The sequence below is a fragment of the Leishmania mexicana genome, chromosome 8 (genome assembly GCF_000234665.1).
Source record: "Leishmania mexicana MHOM/GT/2001/U1103 complete genome, chromosome 8".
Lineage (NCBI taxonomy): Eukaryota > Euglenozoa > Kinetoplastea > Trypanosomatida > Trypanosomatidae > Leishmania > Leishmania mexicana.
The window spans coordinates 1,634,229-1,662,107 of NC_018312.1; the positions used below are offsets into that span (position 1 = coordinate 1,634,229).

The following is a 27,879-nucleotide window of genomic DNA, read 5'->3' on the forward strand; positions in this document are numbered from 1 at the left end:
AGCATCTCTTGACTGCGCGCGCCACACCCATTCCCTTCCCTTCCCTCCTCCCTCTCTGCCCACCAGGTTCTGGCTAGCCTTCCTTTTCTCTGGCTGTGCAGGCAACGAACATTTAGCTGTCATCCGCGCGTCATTCGCTCGACCTTGTCAGGGGGGGGGGCAGCTGTTGCCGTGTGTGTGTGTGTGAGGAGAGGCAGTCGAACCGTAGACGACCGGCCGCTTCTTTTCTACCTCCCACGTGCTCTGTCTCTCTCTGAGTGCATGCGTGCGCGTTGGTCGAGCACTCCCACACACATCACACACACACGCACACCGTTGTGGACGGGATTATCCTCCTCTTGCGTTCATCACTGTATTTCAGCTCAGCAGCAGCAGGAAGACGGCAAAAGGGCAGCGGCATCAGGACCGCCTTCCCCTTACCCTCTGTTTATCCACACAGAGGCACATGGACAGTGTGTGTGCAGCTCGCCATGCTCGTGTATCTCAGCAAGCGCATCGCCATGCCGAATGGCGTGAAGGTGACGTCCATTGCATGGAGTGAGGGGCAGGGGTGGCTTGCGTGCGGTGGGGAGAAGGGCCTGCTGAAGGTGCTGAAGGTGGATGGCGGCCCACAGGGCCAGAGGTCTGGGGGTCTCTCGTCGAGCCAGACGCTGGAGGGGCACGACACCACCGTCGACCTGGTCACGTGGAACCAGCAGTACTGCAAGCTCACAAGCAGCGACGTCAGTGGCCGCATTATTGTGTGGATGCTGCACAAAGGGATGTGGTTCGAGGAGATGGTGAACAACCGCAACACCAGCCGCGTCGTCGACTTTGCCTGGAGCCCAACCGGCACGAAGATTTGCATTGCGTACGAGGACGGCGCCGTGATTGTCGGCGGCGTGGAGGGCAACCGCTACTGGGGTCGTGAGCTGCCCTACAAGCTGGCGAAGGTGTGCTGGAGCGCCGACGGCCACTCCATCCTCTTCGGTACCGCGACGGGTGACGTCTATGTGCACGACGCGTCCAGCGGCGCACAGCTTAGCCAGGTCGAAGTCCAGTGCAACGATGACAAGGCCTCGTCCACGCTGTCCGGATTGTCATGGCACCCGGCGTGGGTGGAGCGACCGGAGCCGCTGGCGACGCTTGCGATCTGTTACCGGTCCGGCAAGATGCAGCTGATGACCAGCATCGGCGACGAGACGCCGCGCCTCATGGACAGCGACTTTCCCGTTCACTTTGTTTCGTGGAATCCTTCCGGCACGGTTCTCGCGGTGGCCGCGCTCACGCCAGCCACCGTGGAGGACGCGCCCACTGTTGTCACGCAGTTTTTCAGCAACGAGGGCGTTCACCTGCGCACACTGCGGGTGGCTGGTATGCAGTGCGGCGGGATCACGTGGGAGGGTGGCGGCCTGCGCGTTGCCATTGCCGTGGACTCCTCCGTTTACTTTGCGAATGTCCGGCCCAGCTACAAGTACTGCTACTTCAAGAAGACGGTTGTCTTCGCCTTCACGGTGGCAGACAAAGTCGAGGAGAGCGTCATGTTTTGGAATGTCAACACAAACGAACGCAGGACGAAGAGCGTGCGCGGCTTGCAGTACCTGAACGCGTGCAAGGACGCCTGCGTGCTGGTCAGTCGCCCCGACGCGGCGCAGCAGCAGCGGATGATTCAGCTGGTGAACGCCATTGGCAGTCCGTTGGAGACGCGCTTCATTGACATGGAGCTGTACACGTACGACATGAATTCATCTGTCGTCGTGTGCGGCGGTGATGAGTCTATCTACATCTGGCAGTTCCGCGACCCCGGCACGGCGGTGGACGCGCTCGACCCCGTCTCGATGCAGGCAAGCCGCGCTGAGAGCCAGGAGCGCGTCATCCACATTGGCGACATCGTCCGCAGCGACACGGCACCGACGATGAAGGTGCGCTCGGCTCTCACGAATGATCTCATCTGCGCCATGTGTGTCAGCGAGACGCACATGTTCGTTGCTCTCGAGTCAGGGACCCTGCACGTCTATCAGCTCAGCCCGCTGCAGCTCGTCTCCAAGTACATCCTGCCCGCCCGTGCGCAGTCCATGGCAGTGAACTGTAACTCAACGCAGCTGGCCGTCATCGACCTCGGCTGCATCACGAGCGTGTATTCCGTGGAGCGGGACAAGTTCTCACTCGTGCCATGCAAGGCTGAGGCGATCGACGGCGTGGAGCTGAAAGACGTGTGGAACTTGCGTTGGGCCGTCGACGACCCGCACCGTTTTGCCGTGATGGAGAAGACGCGCATGCTCGTGTACAACTGCGGCGTTGCGGAGGAGCCGGTGCAGTCGTGCGCGAACCTGTGCAAGTTCAAGTCACTCAAGATCCGAACTCTGCAGCTGGACGAGCTCCTGCTCGACCCGGAGCGGCCCCGCAAGGACTACGTTGTCGACTTTGAGGCGCAGCTGCTGCGCGAGATGCGCGCTGTGCTGCGCGACGGCACTGCCAAGGAGGCGTACGAGTTTGCCGAGTCGCACAACACCAAGAAGCTATGGGAGCTGCTGGCGGAGCACACGCTTTTCCAGCTGGACTTCACGTACGCCGAGGTGGCATTCATCCACTGCAAGGACTACCCAGCCATTCAGTTTGTGAAGCGTGTCCGCAGTCTTGACGACCCGAAGAAGCAGCTGGCCGAGGTGAACGCCTACTACCGCCGCTTCGACGAGGCGGAGCGGCTGTACAAGGACGTGGACCGCAAGGACCTGGCACTGGACCTGCGCTACCGTCTCGGTGACTGGTTCGGCGTCGTGCGGCTTGTGCAGGAGGGCGGCGGTGACGAGGCGCTGCTGCTGCAGGCGTGGGAGAACATCGGCGATCACTACGCGAGCCGGCAGAAGTGGTCCAAAGCGGCGCAGTACTACACGCAATGCCGGCACTACCGCAAGCTGGCACATGTCTTCTACATCATCGAGGACTACGAGATGCTCACCCAGCTCATCTCCATGGCGGAGCACGACAAGGAGCTGATGGTGACCCTGGGCAACATGCTGCTGACCGTTGGGCTCGCGGAAGAGGCGGCGAAGGCCTTCGTTGCGGCCGGTGAGCCGCGCATGGCGGTAAACGGCTGTGTGCAGGTGAACATGTGGGACCGGGCCATCGCTCTTGCGGAGGAGCACCGACTGGAGGATGTCGGCCAGCTGCTCGAGAAGTACGCCAAGTACCTCATCCACCGCGAGCGCCTCACCGAGGCGATCGAGCTGTACCGCAAGGCAGGCAAGCACGATGAAGCGGCGACGCTTCTGGCGCAGCTCGGCAAGCGCGCAGCCCTTAGCGACCCGCTCAAGGCGAAGAAGTTCTACGTGCTCTCGGCGCTAGAGGTGCAGAGGTACCGCACCACCGCGATCGCCCTCAATCGCGACGGTGCCGAGGTCGTCTCGGAGATGCTCAACAAGGACCGAAGCACCGTGTCGGAGCGCACGCTCGACGCGGCCTGGCGCGGTGCGGAGGCGTACCACTTTCTGCTCATGTGCCAGCAGCAGATTGCGGACAAGAACTTCAAGGCTGCCCTTGTGCTGGCGATGCGCCTCATGGAGTACGACGACTTGGTGGCGCCAGTGGACAGCTACAGCCTGATCGCCTTGACAGCGTACCTTGTGAAGAACTACGGTCTCTGTAGCAAGGCATTTGCGCGGCTCGAGCAGGCGGAGCGCAACGACGAAGCTGGCGGGGCGACGGCAGCGGCAACGGCACAGTTGGAGAACTTCTCTCTAGACCTCGATGTGACGCAGCGTACGATGGCGAGCACGTGCGGCGGGTCCACCGGCGGTGGCACCAGCATGTTTAGCGGTGGCGGTGGCTCTGCGCTGTCGGGCACCACGACCTCTCTTCAGCTCACAAACCCAGGCAAGGGCGTGACGCGCATGGCGCCCTTGACGTATCCGACCGTGAGTCTGCGCGACCCGCCGCGCCCCTTTGCCGACCTTGCGAGGCAGATTTTCATGACTCACTCGCCGGTGGATACGTCTGTGGACTCAGTGCCATGTCCCACTTGCGGCAGTTTCAACAAGGAGTGGGCGCAGCGCTGCATCAAGTGTCAGCAGCCCTTCAACACGTGCATGGTGAGCGGCTGCGCCATCGCAAGCGAGGACGGGGCGTGGCAATGCTCCGTGTGCCACCGCAAAGCTCTGGAGGCAGTCGTGGACAAGTACCGCAACTGCCCGCTCTGTCACACAGCCAAGAAGGGCCGCGCGCGCCGCGGAATTTGATCGGAGGCGTGTGTGCGTGCGCGCGTTTGTCTTGGCGATGTAGAATGGAGAGCCCCATTCGTGATGGGAGACGGAGAGGGTGAATCAACGACTTTATAGTGGGCGGGGGAGGGCATGGGCAGCACCAGCCGATGCGTGCCTGCGCGTCTTCTCTTTGCCTTCTACTCTCGCTTCTCTTCCTTTCTTCGCTTCCGTTTCGCGTACGCGTGTGTGTGTGATGTCAGCGCGACGGCGGTGATGGCGACGGTGTTGATAGTGATGATGATGTACTTAGGGCCAAGCATGACTACACAGCCGCACATGCACGGACAAGAGTGCGCGTGTGCGTCTCTCTCTCCCGACCACCGAACAAGCGATCCAGCCAAGTCGACGACGACAAACATGACCGTGCGCTAACGCCCAAGCAGATGTATTCGGCCTTCAAGGTGTACGCTTGTGTGTGTATGTGTGCCCGGTCTGGAAGTGCTCCCCCTTCTCTCTTCTCCAGGTCACCCACCACGGACCTCGAGTGACGGACTTGGGCTAGCCCGATGTCCCACCGTGCGCGCATCTATGTGCCTGTACTTGAGCTTGGCATGTGCAGTTTCGATGCAACCCACAGGAGTACCTTCTCCCTGCCTTTGCGTCATCCCCTTTTCCTCCACCATCACGCGCGCACTCACGCACATACACACAAGCACCACAAGCACTGTCACCCTTTCTAGGTTGAATTAGAGGCAGATGTCTCCGCCGGGAGACTACACGAAGCAACACTGACACAGAGTTCAACATCTTGCGATACGCACAGCGACACCAGCGGCGGCGACAGCGAGCACGCGCGTGGGTGCACACAAATTCGATCCCCCCAAAGAAGAGGGCGACCGTCTCCGTGTGTGTCGCCTATCTTCCTCCCTTTGCTGTCTCTCCACACCTCGTCACCGTTCCGCTTCCACTTATCTGCCTCGCCCTCGTCTGCGAGTGCTCTGCTGAAGCCTCTTGGGTAGTACAGCCCCCCCCCCCTCCTACCGTCGCTAGTACCCCTTGCCGCACGCCATGCTCCGCCACACCGCGCGTCGCATGTCGAGCCTATCGAGTTTCACCGGGATCGAGGTCGACCCTTACACGGCGAAGTCGATGTTCTTGTTTGGGTTCATCGCGTCTGTTGGATTCTTGTCAGTCTACTCCGTAAAGGAGACGAAGAAGGCGGGGCCGATTGAGTTGCCGGAGGAGCTGGAAGCGCAGCGGCGGCGACACAATGATCCGCGGCGACCGCCGTGGCCGCTGCTGCACCAGCGCGTCGTGTTGCTCCGAGAGGGCAAAGGCGCGCCGGAGGATATCGCGCTTATGTGGGAGCAGACGAAACATTACTACCCGGCGGACTGGCTGATTCCCCTGGAGCTCACGCAGGTGCTCAAGTACTCGAGCGGGAAGTACCTGCAGACGTATGTGGCAGATCCGGACGAGATGCGCAAGGAGGTGCTGATGCAGCTGCTAAACGTCAAGTACGGCCGTGTCAGTGATCCCAACGGCGGGCGGGTGAACAAGGACGTCGAGGAGATCATCTCTATGGCGGTCGACGACCTGGAAAACATGGACCTGAACCCGTCCGCGGACGCGGTGCTCATCCCGACCCACACGTGACACTGGGGCGTACGAGTGCAGAGAGAAAACACAGAAAAGAGGCAGGGAAGACACGGTGTGGTCTGCGCTGCTGTTGTCGACAGCTTTCATGTAGGCCGCACACATGCGTGTTTCGTGCGCGCATGTGCATGTGTTCTGTGCATGCATCTCTCCTCCTCTCCTGTGCTGCTCTCACTGCTGTCTGTTCTGTCGAGCTCACTGCTCACCGAGGGTTAATCTGAGCTTTTACGCGGAGCCTCATACTGCCACCCAACCACGGCTACAGACTCCGACTGAAGACACCGGCATTGCTACGCGTGAGCACTGCAAGTTCATGCATGCGTGTGTGCTTTTTAGCGTCTCTCCTCTTGTCCCTCCTACTACTCCTGCACATCCACTCCTCTCCCACCTCTGCCACATGCCCCGTGCGCTGCTGCTGCTGCTGCTGTCCCTCTTTGCTCACACTCGTATTCTGGCTCCTTCCCCACGCGTTAGCCCCCTTCATGACGAGGGCACACCTCAGGGCGACATCACACGGTCCAGTATCCACGCTCTGTGTGTGGGGAGCCGCCAAGCAGCCCCCCTATATCCCCTGCCAGTGCCGAGCCGCTTCTGATGGTGACAGGGCCAAGCACCTACGGCGTGGTGAGGTGGGAGCGGTTTGCCGCGACTGATGTCGGCGGCGGGGTCCTGGATGGCGCTGCCTCGGAGCGACCTGCGGCTGTGAGCGCGCCTGTGCCGCCCATATGATGGGGAGGGTGTCCACGCGACTCGAGCGTATCCGACCTGGCCCTCACACTGCCTACTGGTGGCGGGGGGCCGAGCCACCCCGAGGGAGGGATGCGCCAGGCGACGGGGCGCGTGGCCGGCCGGTGGGCGGGGTGGCGTCGGGCTCGTGCTCCCTGGCGGAGAGTGGCCGCGCTGCAGAAAGCGCTCGCACGTACGGCTCCCGAGAAGGCGGCAGATACCCTCGAGGGTGCCCCAGAGGAGAGGACACCGTAGAGAGCTGCCTCCAACAAGCCCGCGGCGCCAGTCCCTGCGCCGGCCCCCTACCAACACACCGACCGTGAGACTCGAAGAGCGTACACGACAAGCTGATCATGAAGGTCAAGGGCATCGTTGAGCCCTACCTCGCCAAGGCAAGCAGCTTTCGCGTGCTGGACGACAGCGGGGTGGTGTGTCAGTGAACTCTGAAGCAGTCATAAACCGGGCAGAACAGCAAACTCTACGTCATGCAGCTGCTCGAGGAAGAGACAAGCCTGAGGCTCTAAGCCTTTGCCGAGCGGGGCCGCGTCGGGGTTCCCGGGCAGCAGGGCACGGGTACTTACCTCAACATTGCCCAGGCTAAGAATGTCTTCCAAAACGAGCTCTACCACCTGACACACAATCAGCTCAACCTGCCCGACTTTGTGAAGGTGCCTTACAGGCACCAGCTCATGGACATTGACCACGGCGCTGACAAGGACGAGGCCGACAAGGATGGTGATGCCTTCGCGAAAAGAAGAGGCGAAGACGACGTCAGCAGCGCCGTCCAAGTCGAAGCTGCCGGTCGAGGCTCATGACCTTGGGGATATGCTGAGCAGTGAGGCAGGCATTTTGAACACACTACGTGAGCTGTCCATCGGGCACAATGCGCATGCCCCTGCGTACAATCACGAAGGGACCGATCAGGAACGCGTACAGCTCTCTCAGGATGATGGAGGCGGAGCTGACGAAGAAGATGCCTGGCTTGCAGCAAGCCATGAGTGTATTCTACTCGCTCATCCCTCATGACTGCGGCTTCCACCGCCCTCCGCTGATCGACAGCATCATAATGCTCAGGGAGAAGGTGAAGGTCCTTAACGCCCTTGCACAGTTGGAAGGGAGCTCGACGCTGATGAGCCGCGAGGTGGCGCCGGAGGAGAACGTGCTGTACAAGGCGTTCGTGGCGTTCGACTGCCAGCTGACACTGCTGAAGCGGTCGGTGGCGAGGTTCAAACCTGCCGAGGAGTAAGCCTGCAAGACGGTCGGCTCGACGCGCAAGTGCTACATGCTGCGCGTGGAGTAGGTCTTCAAGGTGAAAATCGAGAGGGCGAGTCGGAGCGGTACAAGGCAGCGTTCAAATCCATCGGGAACAGCCAGATGCTATGGTGCGTCGGCCGTACGACGAACTTTGTTCGGTATTCTGTCGCAAGGTGTGCGCATCGTGCCATAGGCGGCTACCAGGTGACGGCGTGCGTTTTCAGCAAAGGCTTGGTACCTCGCCGAGACGTGCACCAACTCCGCCAGATACTGCTGCAGTTCCCACACCAACAGAGGTGGCGTAACGCTGGTCTTACAGGCGACGCTGCGAAAGCAGGAGGAGTACGTGGACTCGCGCTACGTGGAGAGTGCGTTGTCTGTCCTCCACTGGACGAAGGGCCTAGGGCTTGCGCACCCCGATCCGAAGAGGTCGACCCAGTTCAGCGGAGTGATGTGGCCCAAGTGAAAGGTGATGGCGGACACTGCACCGCCGACGCTGCTGTGCCCCGGGCACATTGTGTACGATTTAGCCCAGTGTCGCATGTAAGACCTGATGAAGATGCGCTTCGGTTGCAAGCGGTAGCGAGTCTCTTCAGCCAACGCGCGCACATGCACACGAGGGCAGACGGACGTTGTTGTCGCTTCGTGCCCGTCTACTCCTGCACGAGCGTGTGTGACGGCCTACGCCAGCGATCCTACTCGTTTTCCGCTCTTTGCATCTCTTCACTGCATACCATTCGTTGTTTCTCTCTCTGCGTGTGTGCATGCAGGCGTGCGGGTCTGTCTCACCTCGCATGAGGGTCTGTGCTCTCCCCACCCCACCCCATCATCCTCTCCCTCCTCCCTCTCCTGTGACCCTCTTCGCTCTCTCAACTGCCTTGCTGCTCTGCATGAATAGACGCACACACCCACACACATATGTGCATGGGACTCGCACTCGGGACTGGATGCGATGCAGCCGCAGTGAAAGGGAGTGGGATGGCGAGAGAGCGCCTGGCGCGTGTGCGTGTGGGCGTGGACGGGCGCACTGGACGTCATTGTCGGGCTCTTGCGTAGGGTTTCTCCATGTTGCTCATCCTATTTGTGTTTTGCGTTCGGTGTCGAAGCGTCCGTGGATTGGGTGCGCGCATGTCCGCTAGCTGGGGTCTGTGTAGCCCCCTTTGTTGGTGCTCTTGTCCGCCTCCATCCACTGTAGAGCCGTCTTTCGCTCGCCGCTGCGGCGAGCAGCAGCAGCAGCAGCAGCACACACACACACGCAGGTGCACAAGTATGCAGTCGCAGAAGAATATAACGTAAAACTGTCTACCTTGCACTATCACTACTGCAAAGTGCTTGGTCACTCGTGTTTAGAGGCAGGGGAGGAGGACGGGTTCTGCTCTCTGCTCTGTGCTCGCACAGACTCACAGGTCGAGACCACGCAACTCTGTTTGAGAAGCTGCACGGCGTCTCGCTAGGTACACACCGTATGTCTCTCTGCCTGCGTGTGCGCACATCCACGGCTCGTGTTCTGGTAGCGCGACATCCCCGCGATGATTATCGGCGTACGTGCTCTCCCTCGCTGCTGCTGCTCCTGCCTCCCTTTGCCTGCGCAGGTCCGTTTTTTTTTCTGTTACGCGAAGCGCACTCACGGCTTCTCCCCCAAGCACCCCATGCGCCTCTTCCATCCTCTCCTCTGAGGCTCCCCTCTTCTCCCCCTCACCCTTACACTTCTTCATGCGCGGTCTCATACTTCTGCTCCCGAACTCCGCTTTCTGTGGGTGTCTGCCCTGCGTCTCCCACGTCCTCTCACGCGCTCGCCGAGAGGTCCACACAAGCACACGCGCACAGACACGCTCACACAACTGCATAGGAGAGGACAGTGGCATGCTTGTTGGTGTGTGTGTGTGTGCTGTTCTGTGCTACATAGGCGGGCGTCACTCTCTGCCTCTCTCTTCTCGGTCGATCGATAGAGCCGCACATGGCGTCTCTCGTGTTGCGCCGCGACCTCTCCCTGGAGGTACCGAAGCTGTTGATTGGTGCGGTGCAGCCGTACCAGACACTCGCCGGCCCCGCGCTCACCACGTCCTTCTTGCATCAGCCAAGCCTCCTTCCGTTCCAGGGGATGGCCTTCTCGCACGCCGCCGTCGCACCGCTGTACTTCCACACGCTGCTGCACACCCTCGCTGAGTTTGCCGAGGCGCCGCGCGGGGTCCAGTACAGTACAGTGAAGCTGCGCCACGCCCCCAAGGCCGACTTCTGGGACTCGGTCGGCACACTGAACTGCTTCTACTACTCTGCCCACACACCGTATGGGGCACCGGCAGAGGCCTCCGTTTTGGAGCAGCATCCGGCTATGGGGGCCGTGGAGCTTGTGCGCCCGGGGCACCGCATGGAGAGCGACGTTAAGCTGACGCTCTTCAACAACTCTCACCAGCCCATCGCGTCTATGCTGATGACCGGCCCGAAGGGCGAAGCGCGCGAGACCGACGATGACGCAGTAGAGAGTAGTCAGGGCACCTCCTCCACCTCCCCTCATGCAAGGACTGCCTTTCCGTATGAGGCGCCGCCCACCAAGGAGACCACGTCCGCTGGCGACTGCCTCTCTGCCGTCATGATCGGCGGCACACGAGTATACGGCGGCCTGTACGGTGATCTGATGCCCATGGAGGGCAGTGGCGGCTTTGGGCAGCGCGCCTGTTATAGGGTAGAAGATGCCGCCGCGTCCTCGCCGTCCCCGGATGCCAGAAGCCGGGTCAGCGGGACGGAGGGAGCGGGTGAAGGACCCACCGCCTCTTCGTCAACGCCCACCGTCATGCCGCCGTGGGTGCTCTATGACTGTGTTCAGCAATTTTTTCTTCGGCTGCACCGCAGCGGCGTCTTCGGCGGTGATGCGGCTATTGCACCGACGGAGGGGTGGCGTGTCTCGGCTCACCACGTCGTACAAACCGAGGATGCGGTCTTTGACGTTCCGGTGGAGGTGGTCTGCGCTGTGCCGCGTGTGTACCCGAGCTACAGATTGCCGCCGTGGAGGCATCGACTGGGACTTCCCGCCATCCCCAACGGCGCCGCACCATGTGTGTGTCTGCGCTGCGAGATGCGGCAGGGTGGCCGGCTTATTTCCACCGGTGTTTACTTCTTCACTCGGTGGTAACCACGACTCGGATTCATCGATCGTGTGGGACCTGGGCTGCCGTCGAGGTGGTACGGTATGGCCACTTTCTCTCCTCCCTGGTTACTCTCGCCTCTGCCGCAGTCGAAGTCGCAAGCGCCTCCTTCGCGCCTCTTTGTTTGGTTTTCGTCTTCACAGTCTGCACTGCGCTCTCCTGCGCTTGGCATCACGTGCGCGCAAGTGTGGGGGTGTACACGCACACGGCGGCGTACGACGTTCGTGCGCGAGTTCTTCAATGACCACAACAGCAACTCGCGGCACCTCCGCGATTAGTGAGCAGACGTCGCCTTCTCTAGTCACCTGCGGCATATCACGCTTGCCGCTTCTCATCACCTTCATGACCCTCTCTGTCCTGATCGGGCACGGCATGCGTTGTTGTGTACGTTGCTGCGCATGTTTGTGCAACGAGTAAGCTCTTCCGCGGCATTCAGCGAGGACGGGACGCTTCTCTGCCGGAGTGCCGCACACCGTCTCTTCCTCTCTCGCCGCCATCGGCCACGAGTCAGCGGCCGCGAAGGGCTGAGCACGAGGACCTCTTCCCTGAGCCTCATACTCCCATTCAACATCCGCTGCCTCACCTTGTTCTCCTCTCCTCTGCGCATCTCTGTGGTGACGAGGGCACACCTCAGCGCGACATCACACGGTCCAGTATCCACGCTCTGTGTGTGGGGAGCCGCCAAGCAGCCCCCCTATATCCCCTGCCAGTGCCGAGCCGCTTCTGATGGTGACAGGGCCAAGCACCTACGGCGTGGTGAGGTGGGAGCGGTTTGCCGCGACTGATGTCGGCGGCGGGGTCCTGGATGGCGCTGCCTCGGAGCGACCTGCGGCTGTGAGCGCGCCTGTGCCGCCCATATGATGGGGAGGGTGTCCACGCGACTCGAGCGTATCCGACCTGGCCCTCACACTGCCTACTGGTGGCGGGGGGCCGAGCCACCCCGAGGGAGGGATGCGCCAGGCGACGGGGCGCGTGGCCGGCCGGTGGGCGGGGTGGCGTCGGGCTCGTGCTCCCTGGCGGAGAGTGGCCGCACTGCAGAAAGCGCTCGCACGTACGCCTCTTCCGCTGCGCTCCCTGGCGTACTCTCTGTGCCCCATTTTCCTCGACCCTTTCCCATCTCTCACGGACTCTCTCCCACGGCATGCACACGAACACGCCCACAGGCATACACGGGCTTACGCAGCTGCTCGCTTGTTTGGTTGGCCCGCATGCCGCTTCTCGTGCACTCCTCCCCCTTTTAGCCCATCTCTCTCACTCGCTGTGGACGTCTGCTCACGTGCTCTCTCTCCCCTCTGCCGTGTGCATGTGTGTGTGTGTGTGCCCGCGTCTGCGTCCCTACACGCGTACGTCCGTCCACACGTGCACCGCCGCCTCCACAGGCGCACTCCTGTAGCGGCGTGCTCAGCTTGAGTGCTAGCGAAGATTCTTTTTACTCTTTAGTCGTTGCCTCACACACACTCGCGCAGACGGTGCGTGTGTGTGGCCGCGCCGTTGGTGTGGGCGTGCATCGAGCAACGGGTACACGTAGACGGCGAGGGTTCAGTTGTTTGGCTAGACAACGTGCAGTGGCACCAATGCCGCGGCCGAAGAAGGGCAGCAGGCGAGGGACGGTCGTGAGGAATATCTGGGACATCGCCGACTTGCAGGCGACGGGCCTGGGAAGCAGCAGCAACGGCGGGACTCGTGAGCGTCTGTCCACCGCTACCACCGCGGCGACCTATCGCCGCCCACGGCCGGTGCGGCATGTCGACCCCGCCGTGCTGAAGCGCGCCTTCATGCTGCAGAACTTCCAGTTCATCCTTCGCGCCGAGCTGCTGGCGGTCACGTCCACGCAGGGGCTGCCGCAGGGCCAGCGCCGGCTGATGGAGTGCATCCAGCTCAGCGACAGCCTCGTGCCGTGGGAGGTGGTGCACTCGGTCGTCATGCGGGCCACTCCTGAGGAGTTCCAGTGCCCCATCTGCATGGAGATGCCGACAGCACCGCGCATCACGGAGTGCGGCCACGTCTACTGCCTCCCGTGCATCCTACAGTACATGAGCCGCCAGAAGGCGGCCGGCGCGCAGCGCAAGTGCCCGATGTGCCACGACCTTCTCACGCCCTACACGCTGCGCCCCTGCGTGCTGCAGCCGGTGCAGCCGCGGAAGGTCGGCGTGCAGGCCCGCTTTGACCTCTTCAAGCGGCACCGCGACTCGTGCGTGCTGCGCCGCACCGACGACCCCTTTCTGGCGGCACCGCCGCCGCCGTCCTCGGCGAAGGCCGTGGCGATCCAGCTCCCAGCCTACATGGAGCCGATGTCGTGCCAGAGTCGGTACGTGATGACCACCCCGCAGTACGAGGCGAGGCAGCGCTGCGCTGACTGCGCCGGTATTTCGGAGCAGATGCGCGAGCTGGCGCAGCTGACGCAGCCGCTGAGCGAGTCCGACGCGGAGGTGGAGCGATTCTTGCTAGAGGCGCTGAACGAGGTGACCAAGGAACCGAAGGGGCTGCCGCCGTCGATGCTGCGCAACTCGCCGCCCATGGCCCCGCGCCCCGTCACGACTCCGGAGGGCGAGGGCGACTACCTCGAGCTGTACGCCGACGGAGAAGGGCAGGCGTACTACCTGCACATGTTGACCGTGAAGATGCTGAAGCACGATGCGAAGCTGCGCAACGCCGCACTGCCCGACACGGTCACCGGCGTGATTGAGGAGGTTGTCACGATGGAGCAGACGGAGGAGACGCGCCGCATCTACAAGGTCTTCTCGCACGTCCCGCTGCACGGCATGATCAAGCTGTGCGTCGTCAACGTGGATCATCTCGTCCTGCCGGAGACCCGCACCGCTTTTGCCGCCGCACTGCAGAGGATGGCGAGCGACAGGGCGCAGCGCCGACACCGCGACGACCGCGCCGCCAGCGAGGATGCGTCGTGGAAGCAGTACTTGATGAGGTACAGCAACCGCAGTGGTGACTACTTGGGCCTCTCGCCGGACACGGCGCCGTCGGACTTCTCCATCGACACGGAGAGCCTGCCGTACCTGAAGCTCCCCTCGACGGGTTCCGCGGGCAGCGACCACGGGCTGCCGCCCAACACGCTTGACACGCGCCAGCGTGCCACCAAGCGACAGGACATGCAGTCGCTGCTCGTCGACTCGGTCGCGGAGCCTCCGTCACGCGGCGACGCAGCAACAGCGACGACCTCCAGTGCCATGGCGGCCGGCTGCTGGGCTCAGGGGAGTGCGGCCAAGCTCTTCGCCAAGGCGGAGAGGAAGGAGGCGACGACATCGACGTGGGGCGGACACGTCTTCAACCCCAAGTAGTCCTCGTCCCTCAGGCGGGAGGGTGACGACTCTTTCTGCCGGCTTCTCTGTGAGTCTCTCCGCCTGGACTTGCGTGCATCGCTGCCGCACCCCGCCGTGCGTACGCGCACACAGGCGCGTAGGCGCATGCGAATGTGTGTGCTGGGATGCAGGTGCCTCGTTCCGCGTGAGGTGCCGCGTCCACTGCTGTGTGAGGGCGTGTGTGGGGAGCCGTGCAGGGCGGGAGTGGAGCGAGTGGGAGACGGCTCGGTGGCGCAACGACGTTTCTGTCGTCAGCGATGCTGCGCTCCTTTCATTCCCTTGCCCCGCTCTTCATGCGTGTGCTCTGTGTGCCAACGGCGCCTTGCATTGTCCGTCTCTCTGCGCGCGCACACGCAGAGATACAAGCACAGGGGTGCTCCACCCCTCTGCCCCCTCCGAGTTGTCCCACATCAGGGTGTCGCTGTTCTTCTCTGTTCTGCACCCCTTGCTTCCCTTTCCTTTCCATTTTCGGACCCGGGCTGACGGCCGCCCCGCACTGTGTGATGGGTGGCGCACGTGCGCGTGCGTGTGTGCTGGCGGAGTTGATTCGAAGCTCAAGCAACGCAGGTCAAGAGGGAATGACGCAGCGCTCACCGCGCTTGACTCCCCCTGTGTGTGTCTCTGTCTGCATCAGTGAGATGCTCGCTCTTGCTCTGTCTCACCGCCAAGATGTGCGCACGCTGCTGAGTGTGTGAGTCCCTTCGCGCCCCTCCTTGCCGCTCGACTGCGGCGGTTGCTCTCACGAGTAGGCACTGCTCTGGGGAAGAGCGTACGTGTGCTTGTGTGCGTGAGGGCACCGACGTGATGGCACGAGTCACGTGGCCCTCTCTGTGCAGAGGCCCCCCCCCCCGCCGCCTTCACGTGCGAGGGCGCATGTGTGGGGGTGCGCTGCTGCGTCTGTGCCGCTTCCTCCGTCCCCCCTCATCTTCCCCACCCTCTCCGTCCCTCCGTCTCTGCGTTGCTCTGCGAGGGACCTGCTGCGCCGCTGAAGGCCGTCGCAGTGCCGCGGCACACCCCTTCCCTTCCCCACATACACATGCGCGCATACCCCCACAGGCGCCACGGCGTACACCCCTGGAAGAGAACCACACGCCCATACGTAGAGGAGACCCGCACACGCGCGCGTTGTGCGTCACCCCGCTGCCCGACTTACCGATCTGCGTGTGCTGCGGGTTCTTCGTCTTTTCCTCGTTGCATGCCCTGCGCAGCCCACTGGCGGCTCCCCCGCGTCACCACCGCTGCTGCTCCCTATCCTTCTGCCGCGTCTTGCCTTTGCGGCGCTGGACCGCATGTGGCGAGCGGAGGAGAACATCTTTGCCCGCGCGAGGCCCGCGCGGCTCGACACGCAGTACAGCAGCACCGGGGCCTGTACGACGGCGCCGCCTGCGCGCACGTTGGTGCCGCCGCGGTGGTTTCACGTCCCTGGGAGCGGCGCGCGGGACGCGCAGGAGCCGCCGGAGGGTCTCGTCACATCCACTAATCTGTCCTCCTCGCTGCTGCTGCAGCGGAGCTCGTTGCTGGACCACCGCGGTACTGCGGACGCTTCTGCACGTGAGCTGGAGTGTGGGGGCCGAGACGCTGACGGGAGCTGCTGGGGCATCGCTGGGCCCTCCCCTGCGACGCAGCAGCAGCTGCCTTCCGCCCCACACGGTGGCGCGGACACTCGCTCGCTGGGGAGCCTCCTCCGCCACGCCGACCTGCGTCCCACGCGCGACACGAGCGCATGCGACACGTCGCCAAGAGAGGTGGGTCGCCTGCTTCGTCATTACCGCGACGAGAACGCGCGGCTGCGCGAGCAGCTCAAGGCGAAAGAGCTGCACGAGGCGCACATCATGGCGAGGCTCGAGGAGACAAGCCACAAGTGCGCGCACCTGCAGCTGGCATGGCAGCGTGCCAGCGGTGGCACACCAACCTCATTGTTGCAGAGCGCAGGCGACAAGGCGGATGCTGTGCCGAGTGTGGGCAGTCACGGTGGGGAGGCCGAAGAGACGGTGCAGTCGCACCTCGCGCAGAAGGAGGCCGAGGTGCGCGAGTTGCAGGGACGCGTGGAGGCGTACCGGGAGGCGTTGCAGCGCTCTCGCGCCCACGCGGCGCTCTCGGCGGAGGAGCGGCGGGAAGCTCCTGCACCCGCCACCTGCTCCGCAGGCAGCAGCACCGCTGTCAGCGTCTCGCCCACATCGCTCCACGTGCTCCTCTTGCAGTCCCTCAACACCGCCGACTACCTCGTGAAGGTGTTCAACGCGCTGCAACACTGCCACTGCACGCGGCACGGAGATGCCCACGGGAGCGCTAGCGACTGCTGTCGCCGCAGCCTCCACGACTGCAAGCTGCGCTGCCTCCAGGCAGCCATGAAGGGCGCACCCATCAGTTCCGAGCTGCTGGAGCTGGAGGATGGACCGGAGAACGACACGGCCGCCGCAAACATGGAAACGGCTGTCGCGGTTCGAGAGGAGCTGCTTTACTGCGAGGCCGTGGCCGTGCGCCTCGCGGCCTCCCTGCTGAGCCGCGAGAAGTCTGCCGGCGACGACGCTGCCCCGCCGGTCACCACCGCAGCCGCCGCCGCACGATCAGAGAGAGCAGCGTCACCGCCGCCCCTCTCCGCACTTGGCTCACTGACAGCGGTTGAGGTCGCCGAACCCGTCGCTGCAGCGAAGGCGGCGGCGGCTGAAACACACGACGACGACGATGAGGGCGCGGGGGATGGCGAGAGGAGGACGGAGGAGAACGGGCACGCCACGGTGTCGTACGTGGCTGCCGCACGAGAGCCTCGAGGCCGCCCTTCGCGATGCCGTCCCGATGTTGGCGACTGCGAGGTGCAGTAGCCTAGCGACGAGAACGGCTCTGGCGACAGCGGTGGCGGGTGGTGGGGGCTGTTTGCGCGTTTGTGCGTGCGTCGCGCACTACTGTCGAACGCCCCACTCATGTCTGCCGCACCCGTCGCACATCCCCCTTCTCCTACCTCATCTCACCAGATAGAGCACCGCACGAGATGTGTGCCGAGCGGACACATCGTAGGGGCGCCCGTTTGCCAGTTCATGCAACACGAGCGGGCGACTCCTCATAGAGAGCGTCCGCACTGCAGCATGAGCCACCCCACGCACGCGCTCTCTTTTCTCTTTCCCGCCCCTGTGCGGGTATCCATACATGTGCGCGTGTGTCTCTCACGCAGTCCTCCCCTGGGTTTCTGTCCTCTTGTGCTCTTGATCTCTCCTCCTCTATGCGCCCCTCGCACATGGCGTGCATCTCTTGCCACCGTTGTCCTTGCTTTCAGGAGCGCCACAGAGGGGGCTGAAAAATGAAGAAAGAGGGGGTGGTGCGCCTTCCACCATCCGAAAACTGCCACAGCTTCCCCGCTCGCGATCCCGCCGCACACTGACTCGCATACAGAGACGCTACGCCGTAAGGAGGCGCTCGCAAGCTGGAGGCAGCCTTGCCAGTGCGACAGACGGCGGCAGGTGAGGGAGGCGAGTGAGAAAGCGGGATGGCGAAAAAGGAAGGTGGCGGGAGAGACTGAAGCAGTGGTATGATAGGGGCGTGCATGTACGTGTATTGTATCCTCTGCGAAATGCTCCCCCCTCTCTCCTCCCCCTGACTCCCTGCCGTCTCTGCAGTGCTTTGTGCTGGTGCGCTCTGCTGACGTCCTCACGTGTCGCGTGACTGCGGCGGGACCGACTGCCATAAAGGTGGGCGACGTGCGTATGAGTGTGTATGCATGTGTTCGCGTGGCGCGGTGCCAGGCCTCTCCCGTTTAACTTCTCACCACATGTGATGCGCAGGTTGTGGGCTTGTCTCTCACTCTCCGTGTCGGCGCATGCTGCTCCGCGTTGCCGCCCCCTCGCTCCTCTCCATCATCCCCGTCCCTCCTGTCATTGGACTCTCTCCCCTTGATATCACGCCGACACCCATCCACACGCACACTCGTGTGCTGCTCCCGTGCGCAGTCTCGCCGGTGTAGTGAAGGACCCTCTTTCCCTCACACATATCTACGAGCTGGCCACTTACGCAGCGCCCTGGCCTTGCGTAGTGTTTCCGTGTGCGCGTGTGTGCCCCTGCACTTTGCATATTCCACTGCCCCTTTTCGTCCATCATGTCTCAGCAGCTCGCCTTCCACGACGTGTCGAACGACGCGATTCAGCACATGCAGGCCAGTGAGGCGCTGCAGAAGCACCTCGAGAATGCCCAGCTGGCGCACCGCGTGTGTGTCGCCAAGGCGCTGAAGGCGAATGAGCCGCCGGTGGAGAAGTGCGCACTGACCTGGGGCGAGGTGGTGATGCGCTACAATCAGTGGTCCGAGTACCGCCCTGCTTTTCATGATAGCGACGCGCAGAAGAGGTACTCGAAGTACTGGACCAAGAAGCGCCAGGCTGCCGACGACAGCCACCCGTAACGTAAGCTGATCTGCGCTTGAGCATGTGTGCCCACGCGCGCATGACTGTGTGGGTGGGAGATGCGGCGCATTCCTGCCCCTCTCGCTGCGGCATGTCCGAAGGCCGTGCACCCGCACACATACGCGTTCCCCTCTGTCTGCACACCGCTCTGCATGTGCGTGTGTGCACGTCTCTCTGTGCGCGGGTCTTCACAGAGAGCGATGAGCTCTGCCCCTCGCGGGGAGGCGAGGCTGAGGGACCACGCGTAGGAGAGAGAGCGAGGGCCACACCGGCATCTTCTGCGGAGAACTGGGAGGAGGTGGTGAGGTTTGTACCGCCCCACTGGCGCGGAGGATGCAGGTGTGTGTGTGTGTGCTGTGCACCTTGTCGCTCCGTACATGTTTGCACCTCTGCGTGTGTGCGCGTGCTGCAGTGGCCTCCCCCCTCCATTGCATGCGCATCGCTCTGTGGTACGCTCCTTCGGCATTCATCATCTGCATGTGTGCCTGTCTTTTAGGAATCGGACGTTTGGCTATGGGGGGCGCTGTCTCGTCTTCTCTCGTCTTCTCCTCCGCCTTCCACCGTGCCTGCACACACGCGCACGCGCACACGCATACGTGAGTGACGCACGTTTATGTCTCTGTCTGTCCGCGTGTGTCTGTGTGCTGGTGTGCAGGAGTGGAGAGGGGGGGTGATGGGCAACGCGAGAGAAGGCGGAGGAGAGGGGGAGGGAAGCGACTCCGTTAGGTATAGGGAGGTGGTTGTTGCACAGCGTGTCCCCCCACCTGCCGCGCAGGCACCCAATGCCTGTGTGTGTGTGAGGCGCGTTGCTCGAGTATGTTGGCCGCTCTCTGTGCATTGGAGCGAGCGTGCGTGTGTGTCGGGTTTCTTGGTGATGGCGTCTCTCTACACCCCTCCCTTTCTCTTGTTAGTGAAGGCAACGCGAAGCAAAACCACAGCGGAGAAGGCAAAGTCGCGTCGCTCAGCACTCCTGCACTCCACCGCGCAGGTCTACCGTCCGCGCCCCTGCCTGTCTCTAGGTCTTGTAGGGTAGTCCGTGCCCAGCGCGCACGAGTGCCTCGCCCCTCCCTTTCTTCCCTCCCACGCATACGCGCGCCCGCACCCACACCCACCCACATGCCGGGGTACGTGATGTGTGAATGCCTGGGGTGTTGCCCTTGCGTGGGATTCACCTTAGAGTGTGTGTGAGGGGTGGGGAGAAGTGGTCGCCGCTTCTCTCTGCCTGCGCATGCTCGCACACGTGCGTTGCACGTGTCTGTGTGTGCGCCAATTTCCTTCGCTTGAGGCCACCCCAACGTTCTCCCCCCGTGACTCTCTCCCCCCTCCGCGTGTCCCTATCTGGTTTCGCACAGACACAACTGACGGGCGTGCAAAGGACGCGACCATCCATGACCTCCAGTCTCTCCCTTCCACATCATCACTGACAGCTCTCCCCCTTTGCCGATCACGAGAGAGGAGCGAGACAGAGAGCAGCAGCACTGCACAGCAGCTGCGGGAGACTTTCCTTCCCCTCTCTTTATGTTTGCGCCGCTGCCGCTGGCGGGTGTGTGCATGCGCATGTGATATGCCGCTCCCTCTTACGTCTTTGGCAGGAGCCATCGCCTCCCCTTGTGCGGTCGCAGGCAGCACCACCACCGGCACCGCTGTCGCCACGGGTAGCAGCAGCGGCACCGACTGCTACGTCATTGTATGGGTCGAGGCCCGAGAACGGCCGGTGTACGCGTGCACTGCGCCTCTTCCCTCCAGTGGGCCCTCGGCGTCGTCGGCCTCGGCCGCTTCTGCCGGCGTCGCCGCCGTTCCAGCGGTGAACGTGGTGACGCTGCGGCGCTTCTTTGCCGCCCTCGTCCTTCTCTCGTCCCCGCGGGCGACGGCGAGGGCGCGGGCAGGCGGGCCTTGTGCGTCGCTGTCTTGCGCCGCCACCTTTACTCGGGAGACCACCCCCGTGCTGCACGCAACCCTTCCGCTGGGCTTGGTGGGCGCCTTCGGCGCGTCGCCGCCGTACTACTACGTCGCTGTGTTGGCCCCAGGCACTGCTGCCGCAGTGGGCAGTCAGCTGCTGGCCTGGCTGGCCTCCAGTGTGCTGGCAGCGCTCCACCCCGACTCGTGGGCAACGGCTGGGTTGCCGACTGGGCGGGCGCGCGGCACGGCGCTTCTGTCGCTTGCCGCTGATGCACCGGACTTGTGCTCACAGCTTGCTCTGTACGGTGCTGCCGAGGTCGGCAGAGCGCGCGCCGGCGCCGCCGCGATGGAGGGCTACGGCGTTCGAGAGGTGTTGGCGGACAGTGCCGGTTCGTCTTCCCTAGCTGCGGTGCTCCAGGAGTTCGAGCCATGCCGTGACTCACCCGTGGCTGTTGCGATCAGCACCCTCCTCCGAAGGTGTTGGGTGCCCTTCACCATCTCGCCCGCCACAACCGCAGCCTCCCTGCACATCTCGCTCGCCGGCTACTTCACACTTCCGCTCCCGTCGTGTCTCCGTGCAAGCAGCTCTGCCGCTTCACCTCTGGCGCCAACCCTCTACGCGTGCTCGGCCGACTGTCGAGAGGCGCTGCGTCTCCTCGCCTCCTTCTGCAGTCGTCGCGCACCGGATCCCCAGCAAACCAGCAGCGCGGACGCCGCGGCCCTGGCGGTTCTCCCCCTCGGTGGCAGCAGCAGCGGCGGCGGCGGTGCGGTGGCCCTGATCGCGGCGAGCGTCGGATGTGTGCACCCAGACACGGTCCTGTACCAGGCGGTGCTTGTCCACGGCGAGCGTCCCTCCCGCGGCGGCGCTGCCAACTGCGCTGCTCCATATGTTCACTACTTGACCACCAGGGAGGTCGCGGCCTGCGGAACTCCCTGGCATCCCGACGCGCTACGCAGCGTGTGGTCATGACGTGCTTTCTGTGGCGTATGGTGCTCGTGCGTGCGTGTCTGCGCATACTTCGGATCAAATGTTCTTGCAAACCTGCATGTGTTCATGTATGCGCGATGAGCGATGCTCCGCGCACGCCTTCCCCTCCCTCTCTCGCGGGGTGTGCGCAACCCACTTGCTCCCCGTGTCCCCGCGCATCCGTCTGCGGATGTCTCCTTGGCCTCTCTCTTCCGCCCGCCGCGTTTCACCTGGCTGTCTACCCTCCTTCCCCATCCTCCCTGCTTCCTCCGCTCCGCCTGAGACATACACGCGCACACGAACACACGCGCATATCGCCATCTACGTTACCCCCGCTCTCTTGCACTCTCTCACTTGCTTTCCCTTTCCCTCTAACACCCCCACTCCCTGCCCAGCCACCATGACGAAGCTGACTGTTGTGTGCCGCGCCGTGTCGAGTGCGCTAGAAAAGCAGACGTGCGAGCTGACGTGCATCGAGCGCCAGACGATCTCGCTCGAGGCCGTGCGGAAGCAGCACAAGGCGTACGTGTAGGTGTTCAAGGAGATGATCGAGGACGGCTATGACATCGAGCTTATCGAGCTGCCGGCGCTGAACGAGCTGCCCGACTCGATGTTTGTGGAGGACGTGTCGATGATATACAACACGTGCGCTGTGATCACGCGCCCCGGTGCGCCGTCGCGCCGCCCGGAGGTGGACCCGATTTTGGACACGGTGACGGCTCTGCGCCAGGAGCACTACCGCATCTGTGAGCCGGGCACCGTTGACGGCGGCGACGTGATGCACGTTGCGAACTCGAAGTACGTGTTTGTGGGCAAGTCGACGCGCTCGAACGACTCAGGGTACGAGCAGCTGAGGGACTACCTTGGCAAGCACGGGCTGGAGTGCGTGCAGTGCGTTGTGAAGAATTGCCTGCACCTGAAGTGTGCGGTGACTTTTCTGTCGGAGAACACGCTGCTGGTGAGCCCCAAGTGGGTCGACCCGGGGATCTTCACCTCGCGCGGGTTCAAAGTGGTGGAGGTCGATTCTAATGAGCCGGCCAGCGCGAACGTGCTGAGCTTCTCCGCGGAGAAGAATGGCAAACCGTTGCGCACGATAGTAACGGCTGCGGAGTTCCCCGGGACTGCGTCGCGCGTCGAGGCGTTCGCGGAAGAGGAGACGGCGCAGGGCCGCCCGACGCGCCAGGTGGTGCTGAAGGCGGACGAGATCGCGAAGGCGGAGGGCTCGTTGACGTGCTGCTCGCTTCTGAGCTACAGCGCGTAGGTGCCTGACCTGCGCGAGCACGTGCCTGGTGCCACCCCCTGTCCTTACGGCGGCGCGCCGGGGGAGGGCGTTGGCCCGTTACTTTCGCCCCTCCTCTGCCCGCCGCCATGTGCGTGCATCCTGTATGCTGCGCCTGTGCGTCCACACACGTCGTGCGCTTTCACAAAAAGTCGCACGGTGCCTGCGTGGTGTCGTCCTGCCTGTACAGCGTAAAAGCATTCGCTGTGTGCCATGCGATCTTGCCCGTCTCTCTCCACACACACGCGCACCCCGCGCTTTCTGACGCGCATGGAAAGCGAGAGGCGGAGAGGAGACGCGCGTCTCACCGTCTTCCCCCTCGGACCGCCGCCCTCTCCGCCCCTCCCCCGTTCGTCTGTTGTTTTGCGCCTCGTTCTTATTATTATCCGCACTAGTGTCCGTGTGTCTGTGCGTGTATGGCGGCGGGGGAGGGGAATCGAGAGACAGAGAGCTTTCATATCTACATCAGAGACGCACCCGGAGATGCTCTGCCACCGCCTACCCGCCGTCGCTTCTTCAGGGGGGATGCTAGCTCACCCGGCTTTGTCTCCGCCTCTCCGTGCTCCGCCCCTCTCCCTCTCCCTCTCCCCCTCCTCCATCACACGCGCATACGCAGGTGTACACGCACATGGGCACACGTCCGTTTCAGTTTACACTGCACTGTCTGTGTACGCGCGTGCGGTACTCTCTATTGCTCCTTTCTCCTCCCTCAATTTCGTGCCTCTTTGCTTGAGGCCTCGACTGCTTTGTGCTTATACCTCCCTTCGTTCCCGCAATATACACCGCCCTTTTCCCTCCGACTTCTTCCCCTCTCCCCCACCTTCACACGTGCACACGGACGGCGTTGCGCTCAGCGCACTTCTTTGCCCGGGCTTATCGTGCCTGCAGGTTGCCGATGACCCTGGTGACGAGGGCACACCTCAGCGCGACATCACACGGTCCAGTATCCACGCTCTGTGTGTGGGGAGCCGCCAAGCAGCCCCCCTATATCCCCTGCCAGTGCCGAGCCGCTTCTGGTGGTGACAGGGCCAAGCACCTACGGCGTGGTGAGGTGGGAGCGGTTTGCCGCGACTGATGTCGGCGGCGGGGTCCTGGATGGCGCTGCCTCGGAGCGACCTGCGGCTGTGAGCGCGCCTGTGCCGCCCATATGATGGGGAGGGTGTCCACGCGACTCGAGCGTATCCGACCTGGCCCTCACACTGCCTACTGGTGGCGGGGGGCCGAGCCACCCCGAGGGAGGGATGCGCCAGGCGACGGGGCGCGTGGCCGGCCGGTGGGCGGGGTGGCGTCGGGCGCGTGTGCTTGTGGGTCGGGGTACCAACTTCTGCGGCTGAAGTCTTTATTTCAATTTGTGGTGAAAGTGATACGGATTTACTCCCTGCCCTCTCCTCTGTTATCATAAGAGCGAGTGAGTGCAGCACAGTGGGAAAGCGAAACAAGAGAGCGAGGGCCGCAGCGACAGCAGCGACCGTGACGCAGGGCGAAGGCTACAGAGCTGTGCCAGCGCAAGGGGAGGGGGTGGTGTGGGGAGGGCGCATACAACGTTCTCCCCGCTCTTCTTCTGCTTCCTTTCTGCGCGCATTTTCCTCACAGGCACACCAAGTGCGGAGCTCGCGGATGGAAGGCCGATTGCAGTGCGCGTGCACCACCCTCGTTTACCTTCCCACGCAAGCACGCACACACACAGAACACAGGCGCAGACGCATGGGGGGGGCGCACGTAGCGCTGGTGTTTCACCCACTGACCCATTACTCACCCGGGGAAGGTGTGAAAGCTGCCGTCCTCTGCATCCTCTCTCTTGCGTGTTTCTTTTTTTTTCGATGCGCAAAGCTCATCTCTTGGGCGTCACTTTGTCTCTCCCTCTGCCCCCCTCCCTTGCATCTCGCAAACCCCTGCGCACATTCGCCACGCGCAGAGTTTCGACCCGTCTTCTGTCTCCCCCATTACGCACTGACACACGCACCCTCACACACCTACGCTTGCTCCTCTTGGACACTTCGCTTTTTCCTCTGATACGGCTGGCCATTTGTGCTACTGCCTTTGTTTTTCTCTGTAGTGAAGAGGCAGCCGGCGCGTGTGTGTGTGTGTCTGCCTGCGGGTGTCGCCACGTGCAGCGTCTACACGCGTGTGAGATGCAGCCCCCCCTCCTCGCCTCTTGCGCAGTACCACCACATCGCCGCATATTTCTCTTTGTGCCGGTGCGAGACTCACCCTCGCGTGCGCCTACGCATTTGCAACCACCCACGCACACGCAAACAGGCGCATAGGTCAGTTGTGTGGTGCATCCTCCCTCCTCGGCTGTGCCTCCTCCACCCCATTGATCGGGGCCTCTACTTACGGAGCGAGACATAACGGCGAGGGTCGCTTAACGTGTGCTTTGTGTCTTCTCCCCCTCTCTGCGTGCATGTGTCTCTGAGTGTGTGCCCACACCACGCCCTCCCTTCCATCTCCCTCCTCCCCCTTCCCGCCATCCGTCCATATTTCTCCATCTCCTTTATTGCGTGTTGCGCATTGTGTGTGTTGCTTCTCCCTTTTCCGTTTTCGCTCTGTTCCCCCACCGCCATACTTATCTGCTCTTGTTCCTCGTCTCCTTCCCTCGCTGCTCTCGCCCCCCTCCCATTTTGTGTCTCACACTTCTTCGCTTGGGCCGCATATACATGTACACGTAGACATATCTATCTGTATCTATATACGTACACACACACACACACACACCCCTCTCTATACATATACATGCATATACATGCGTGCACCTGTATGTGTAACTTCTTTTCCTTTTCGCTGTTCGCATGTGCTTTGCGCGTGTGTGTGGTCTTCGCTGTCCCTCCCCCCCTCTCCGCGTTTCTCTGTTCGTTTAGGCTCGATGCGTTTGCATTTGACGCCTCTGCTGATCTCTCTTTACTTTCCGCATTATCCTCTCTCTCTCGCCCTCACGCCGCAACTGCGTTGCGCGGGTGTGTCTATCTGCACGTTTGCCAGGCCCCTCCCCCACCCACACACGGACGCACCGAGACGCCGACGCCGAGGCAGCGGGGGAGCGAAAGGTGGAGCGCCTCCGCCGCGTGCCCACCCCTTAAAGGCTTGACTGCAAAGGAAGGAGAGCACACCGGCACACGCACACAAGTACACATCAGCGCCGCTCTGTTTCCGCCAATTTTGTCCCTTTTCGTTTCTGTCGGTCATCAGCGTCTCCCTTTTGGTCGGCATGCGGGACACGGCAGCAGCGGAACGCGAGCGGCTGCCGAGTCCGGCAGACGGCGACGTGGACAGCCTGTACGAGGATGGCACTGAGGCGGGGACGGCGAAGCAGAGAAGCACCGTCAGCACCACAGCGTTGTTTCTGGCCCTCCCGTGGCTCGGCTGCACACTGTTCCTGATCGCCGTTCTCCTCTACGTGAACGTCCACACCTTCTCCATGTGGAGCAGATTGGTGTCGATGCCCGGCGGGGTCGTTGCAGACGTCTCTGTGCAACACCGCGACATGGCCCGCTACACTGTCCTGTTCGTGAGCCTTGTCCTCCTGGCGGTGCACTTGACCATTTCGTTCTGTCTCTTCCGCCGCGCCTATCACGTCTTGTGGGACGTGCAGATGTCCCTCGTGGAGCTGTCCTTCATGGTGGACGTGATCCGGACGCACCAGCACAGTACCTTCTTCTTTGTGGACTGTGTGGAGCGCGCGCAGTGCGTACGGGAATCGATGCGGTACTGGGTGAAGGAGTTTTCCGGTTTCAAGGAGATCTGCGCTGCGGAGATGGCTGTGAACCAAGTGACACTGCGGCTGATGACCCGCCCCACGGAGAGCGCACAGCGACCGGAGTCGCCCGGGGCCACGCAGTTGCCGTGCACCGGCTCGGGGACGTCTTCGCCGGTGCAGCTGGCTTGCGGTGGCCGCTTGCCGCCCGAAACCACTGCTGCAGCCTTCCGGCTTCCTCAGGATGCGGCATGGTCGCCACATGCGCAGTCGGTGCGCACGGACAGCGCCCATGCCGATCCTGGCCCCGGCCGGCAGCTGGCCGGCCACCAAAGCGGCTCCCGTCACTCCCTGTCGTTTACAACGGAGATGGGCATCGCGCAGGTGCCTTTCGAGGTAACGCTCAAGCGGCGCCACGTGGCGCTTCTTCTCCTCAGCTTTCTCACCTATCGGGAGCTTGTGCGTGCGGAGCCGGTGGAGGCACGGCAGATCTCCCGCGACTTCATCGCCGCCGTCAACATGTGCGCTCAGAGGTACAAGGGGTGCGTCGTCGAGCTGTACAGTGACCGCGCCATTCTGTCATGGAACGCCTTCTTCGAGTCTGCCGGCAACTACGCCCAGACATGCGCGCAGTGCGGGGAGTGCTTCCACGATAGGTTTGTGCGCAGATTTTCCCCCGAGAGCGGCGCGTACTTCAGCACTGCCGGCTACACGGGCCACATTGTGTGCGGCACCACGACGGAGAAGTCGCTCCTGCTTCATGGTCAGCCCGTCTCGATGCTGCGCGGGCTCCCGACGCTGCTCGAGATGCGGTACTGCGCATATGTGTGGCTCGGCACCCCACCACCGGCGTGCACGAGTTCGCCGCTGTCGTGGACGCGGATTGGTGCCGTACAGGCCGGAGTCGGCTTCTCTGTTGATCTGCATGCCATGCGGCGCACACCGGCGGAGCCGCTGCCGGCGGCCATGGTGTGGCACATGCCCCAGTGGACGACATTCGGTGAGGAGCGCGCCGTCAGCGCAGAGGTGCTGACAAATGACGGCGCCGCGCGGCTGCAGCAGGGCGGGGGTACGGCGCCGGTGATGCCCGCAAGCACCGCTGCTGCCCTCCCAAGTTCTCCATTCCTTTCGTCTCCGCTGTCCCCCCGCGGCGTTGGCACGCCGTACGAGACGTTCTACGATCGAAGCCACAATTGCTACCAGCTGTCCAACACAGTGCTCGGGGAGTCCAAGTCGTGCGTTGTGCGCCTCGCCATCTCGGAGACCGGGAACTTTGTGGCCGTGAAAGAGATCAAGATAGAACGCGGAGACGTCAAGCCCATTCGCCGGCGCCGCTATCAGCGCGAGAATCGGATTATCGTGACACGAGGCGAGAAGCCGC

The 27,879-nt window shown here is 62.9% G+C and overlaps 9 protein-coding genes across 9 annotated transcripts in view; all 9 read left to right on the plus strand.

Moving 5' to 3' along the window:
* Nucleotides 1-470: 470 nt before the first annotated feature.
* Nucleotides 471-4,214, plus strand: LMXM_08_1190 (conserved hypothetical protein; the record flags this gene model as incomplete). Its single annotated transcript, XM_003872621.1, has 1 exon — nucleotides 471-4,214. The coding sequence occupies one exon, from the start codon at nucleotides 471-473 to the stop codon at nucleotides 4,212-4,214; it is 3,744 nt and encodes a 1,247-aa protein (XP_003872670.1).
* A 1,032-nt stretch (nucleotides 4,215-5,246) lies between these two features.
* Nucleotides 5,247-5,834, plus strand: LMXM_08_1200 (conserved hypothetical protein; the record flags this gene model as incomplete). Its single annotated transcript, XM_003872622.1, has 1 exon — nucleotides 5,247-5,834. The coding sequence occupies one exon, from the start codon at nucleotides 5,247-5,249 to the stop codon at nucleotides 5,832-5,834; it is 588 nt and encodes a 195-aa protein (XP_003872671.1).
* Nucleotides 5,835-9,771: 3,937 nt separating this feature from the next.
* LMXM_08_1210 (conserved hypothetical protein) lies at nucleotides 9,772-10,944 on the plus strand (the record flags this gene model as incomplete). The annotated part of the gene is made up of 1 exon (XM_003872623.1): nucleotides 9,772-10,944. The coding sequence occupies one exon, from the start codon at nucleotides 9,772-9,774 to the stop codon at nucleotides 10,942-10,944; it is 1,173 nt and encodes a 390-aa protein (XP_003872672.1).
* Nucleotides 10,945-12,732: 1,788 nt separating this feature from the next.
* Nucleotides 12,733-14,253, plus strand: LMXM_08_1215 (conserved hypothetical protein; the record flags this gene model as incomplete). Its single annotated transcript, XM_003872624.1, has 1 exon — nucleotides 12,733-14,253. The coding sequence occupies one exon, from the start codon at nucleotides 12,733-12,735 to the stop codon at nucleotides 14,251-14,253; it is 1,521 nt and encodes a 506-aa protein (XP_003872673.1).
* Nucleotides 14,254-15,563: 1,310 nt separating this feature from the next.
* Nucleotides 15,564-17,096, plus strand: LMXM_08_1218 (conserved hypothetical protein; the record flags this gene model as incomplete). Its single annotated transcript, XM_003872625.1, has 1 exon — nucleotides 15,564-17,096. One exon carries the CDS (start codon nucleotides 15,564-15,566, stop codon nucleotides 17,094-17,096), a length of 1,533 nt encoding a protein of 510 aa, XP_003872674.1.
* A 1,265-nt stretch (nucleotides 17,097-18,361) lies between these two features.
* Nucleotides 18,362-18,661, plus strand: LMXM_08_1222 (conserved hypothetical protein; the record flags this gene model as incomplete). Its single annotated transcript, XM_003872626.1, has 1 exon — nucleotides 18,362-18,661. The coding sequence occupies one exon, from the start codon at nucleotides 18,362-18,364 to the stop codon at nucleotides 18,659-18,661; it is 300 nt and encodes a 99-aa protein (XP_003872675.1).
* Nucleotides 18,662-19,890: 1,229 nt separating this feature from the next.
* LMXM_08_1223 (hypothetical protein, unknown function) lies at nucleotides 19,891-21,531 on the plus strand (the record flags this gene model as incomplete). Its single annotated transcript, XM_003872627.1, has 1 exon — nucleotides 19,891-21,531. The coding sequence occupies one exon, from the start codon at nucleotides 19,891-19,893 to the stop codon at nucleotides 21,529-21,531; it is 1,641 nt and encodes a 546-aa protein (XP_003872676.1).
* A 541-nt stretch (nucleotides 21,532-22,072) lies between these two features.
* Nucleotides 22,073-22,789, plus strand: LMXM_08_1225 (hypothetical protein, unknown function; the record flags this gene model as incomplete). Its single annotated transcript, XM_003872628.1, has 1 exon — nucleotides 22,073-22,789. The coding sequence occupies one exon, from the start codon at nucleotides 22,073-22,075 to the stop codon at nucleotides 22,787-22,789; it is 717 nt and encodes a 238-aa protein (XP_003872677.1).
* Nucleotides 22,790-26,012: 3,223 nt separating this feature from the next.
* LMXM_08_1228 (uncharacterized protein) overlaps nucleotides 26,013-27,879 on the plus strand; it is a gene marked incomplete at both ends in the record, with an annotated part of 2,538 nt that continues 671 nt past the window's right edge. The window contains one exon of the mRNA XM_003872629.1: nucleotides 26,013-27,879. This exon is cut by the window's right edge and continues 671 nt beyond it. Within this exon, the coding sequence (XP_003872678.1) occupies nucleotides 26,013-27,879 (1,867 nt within the window).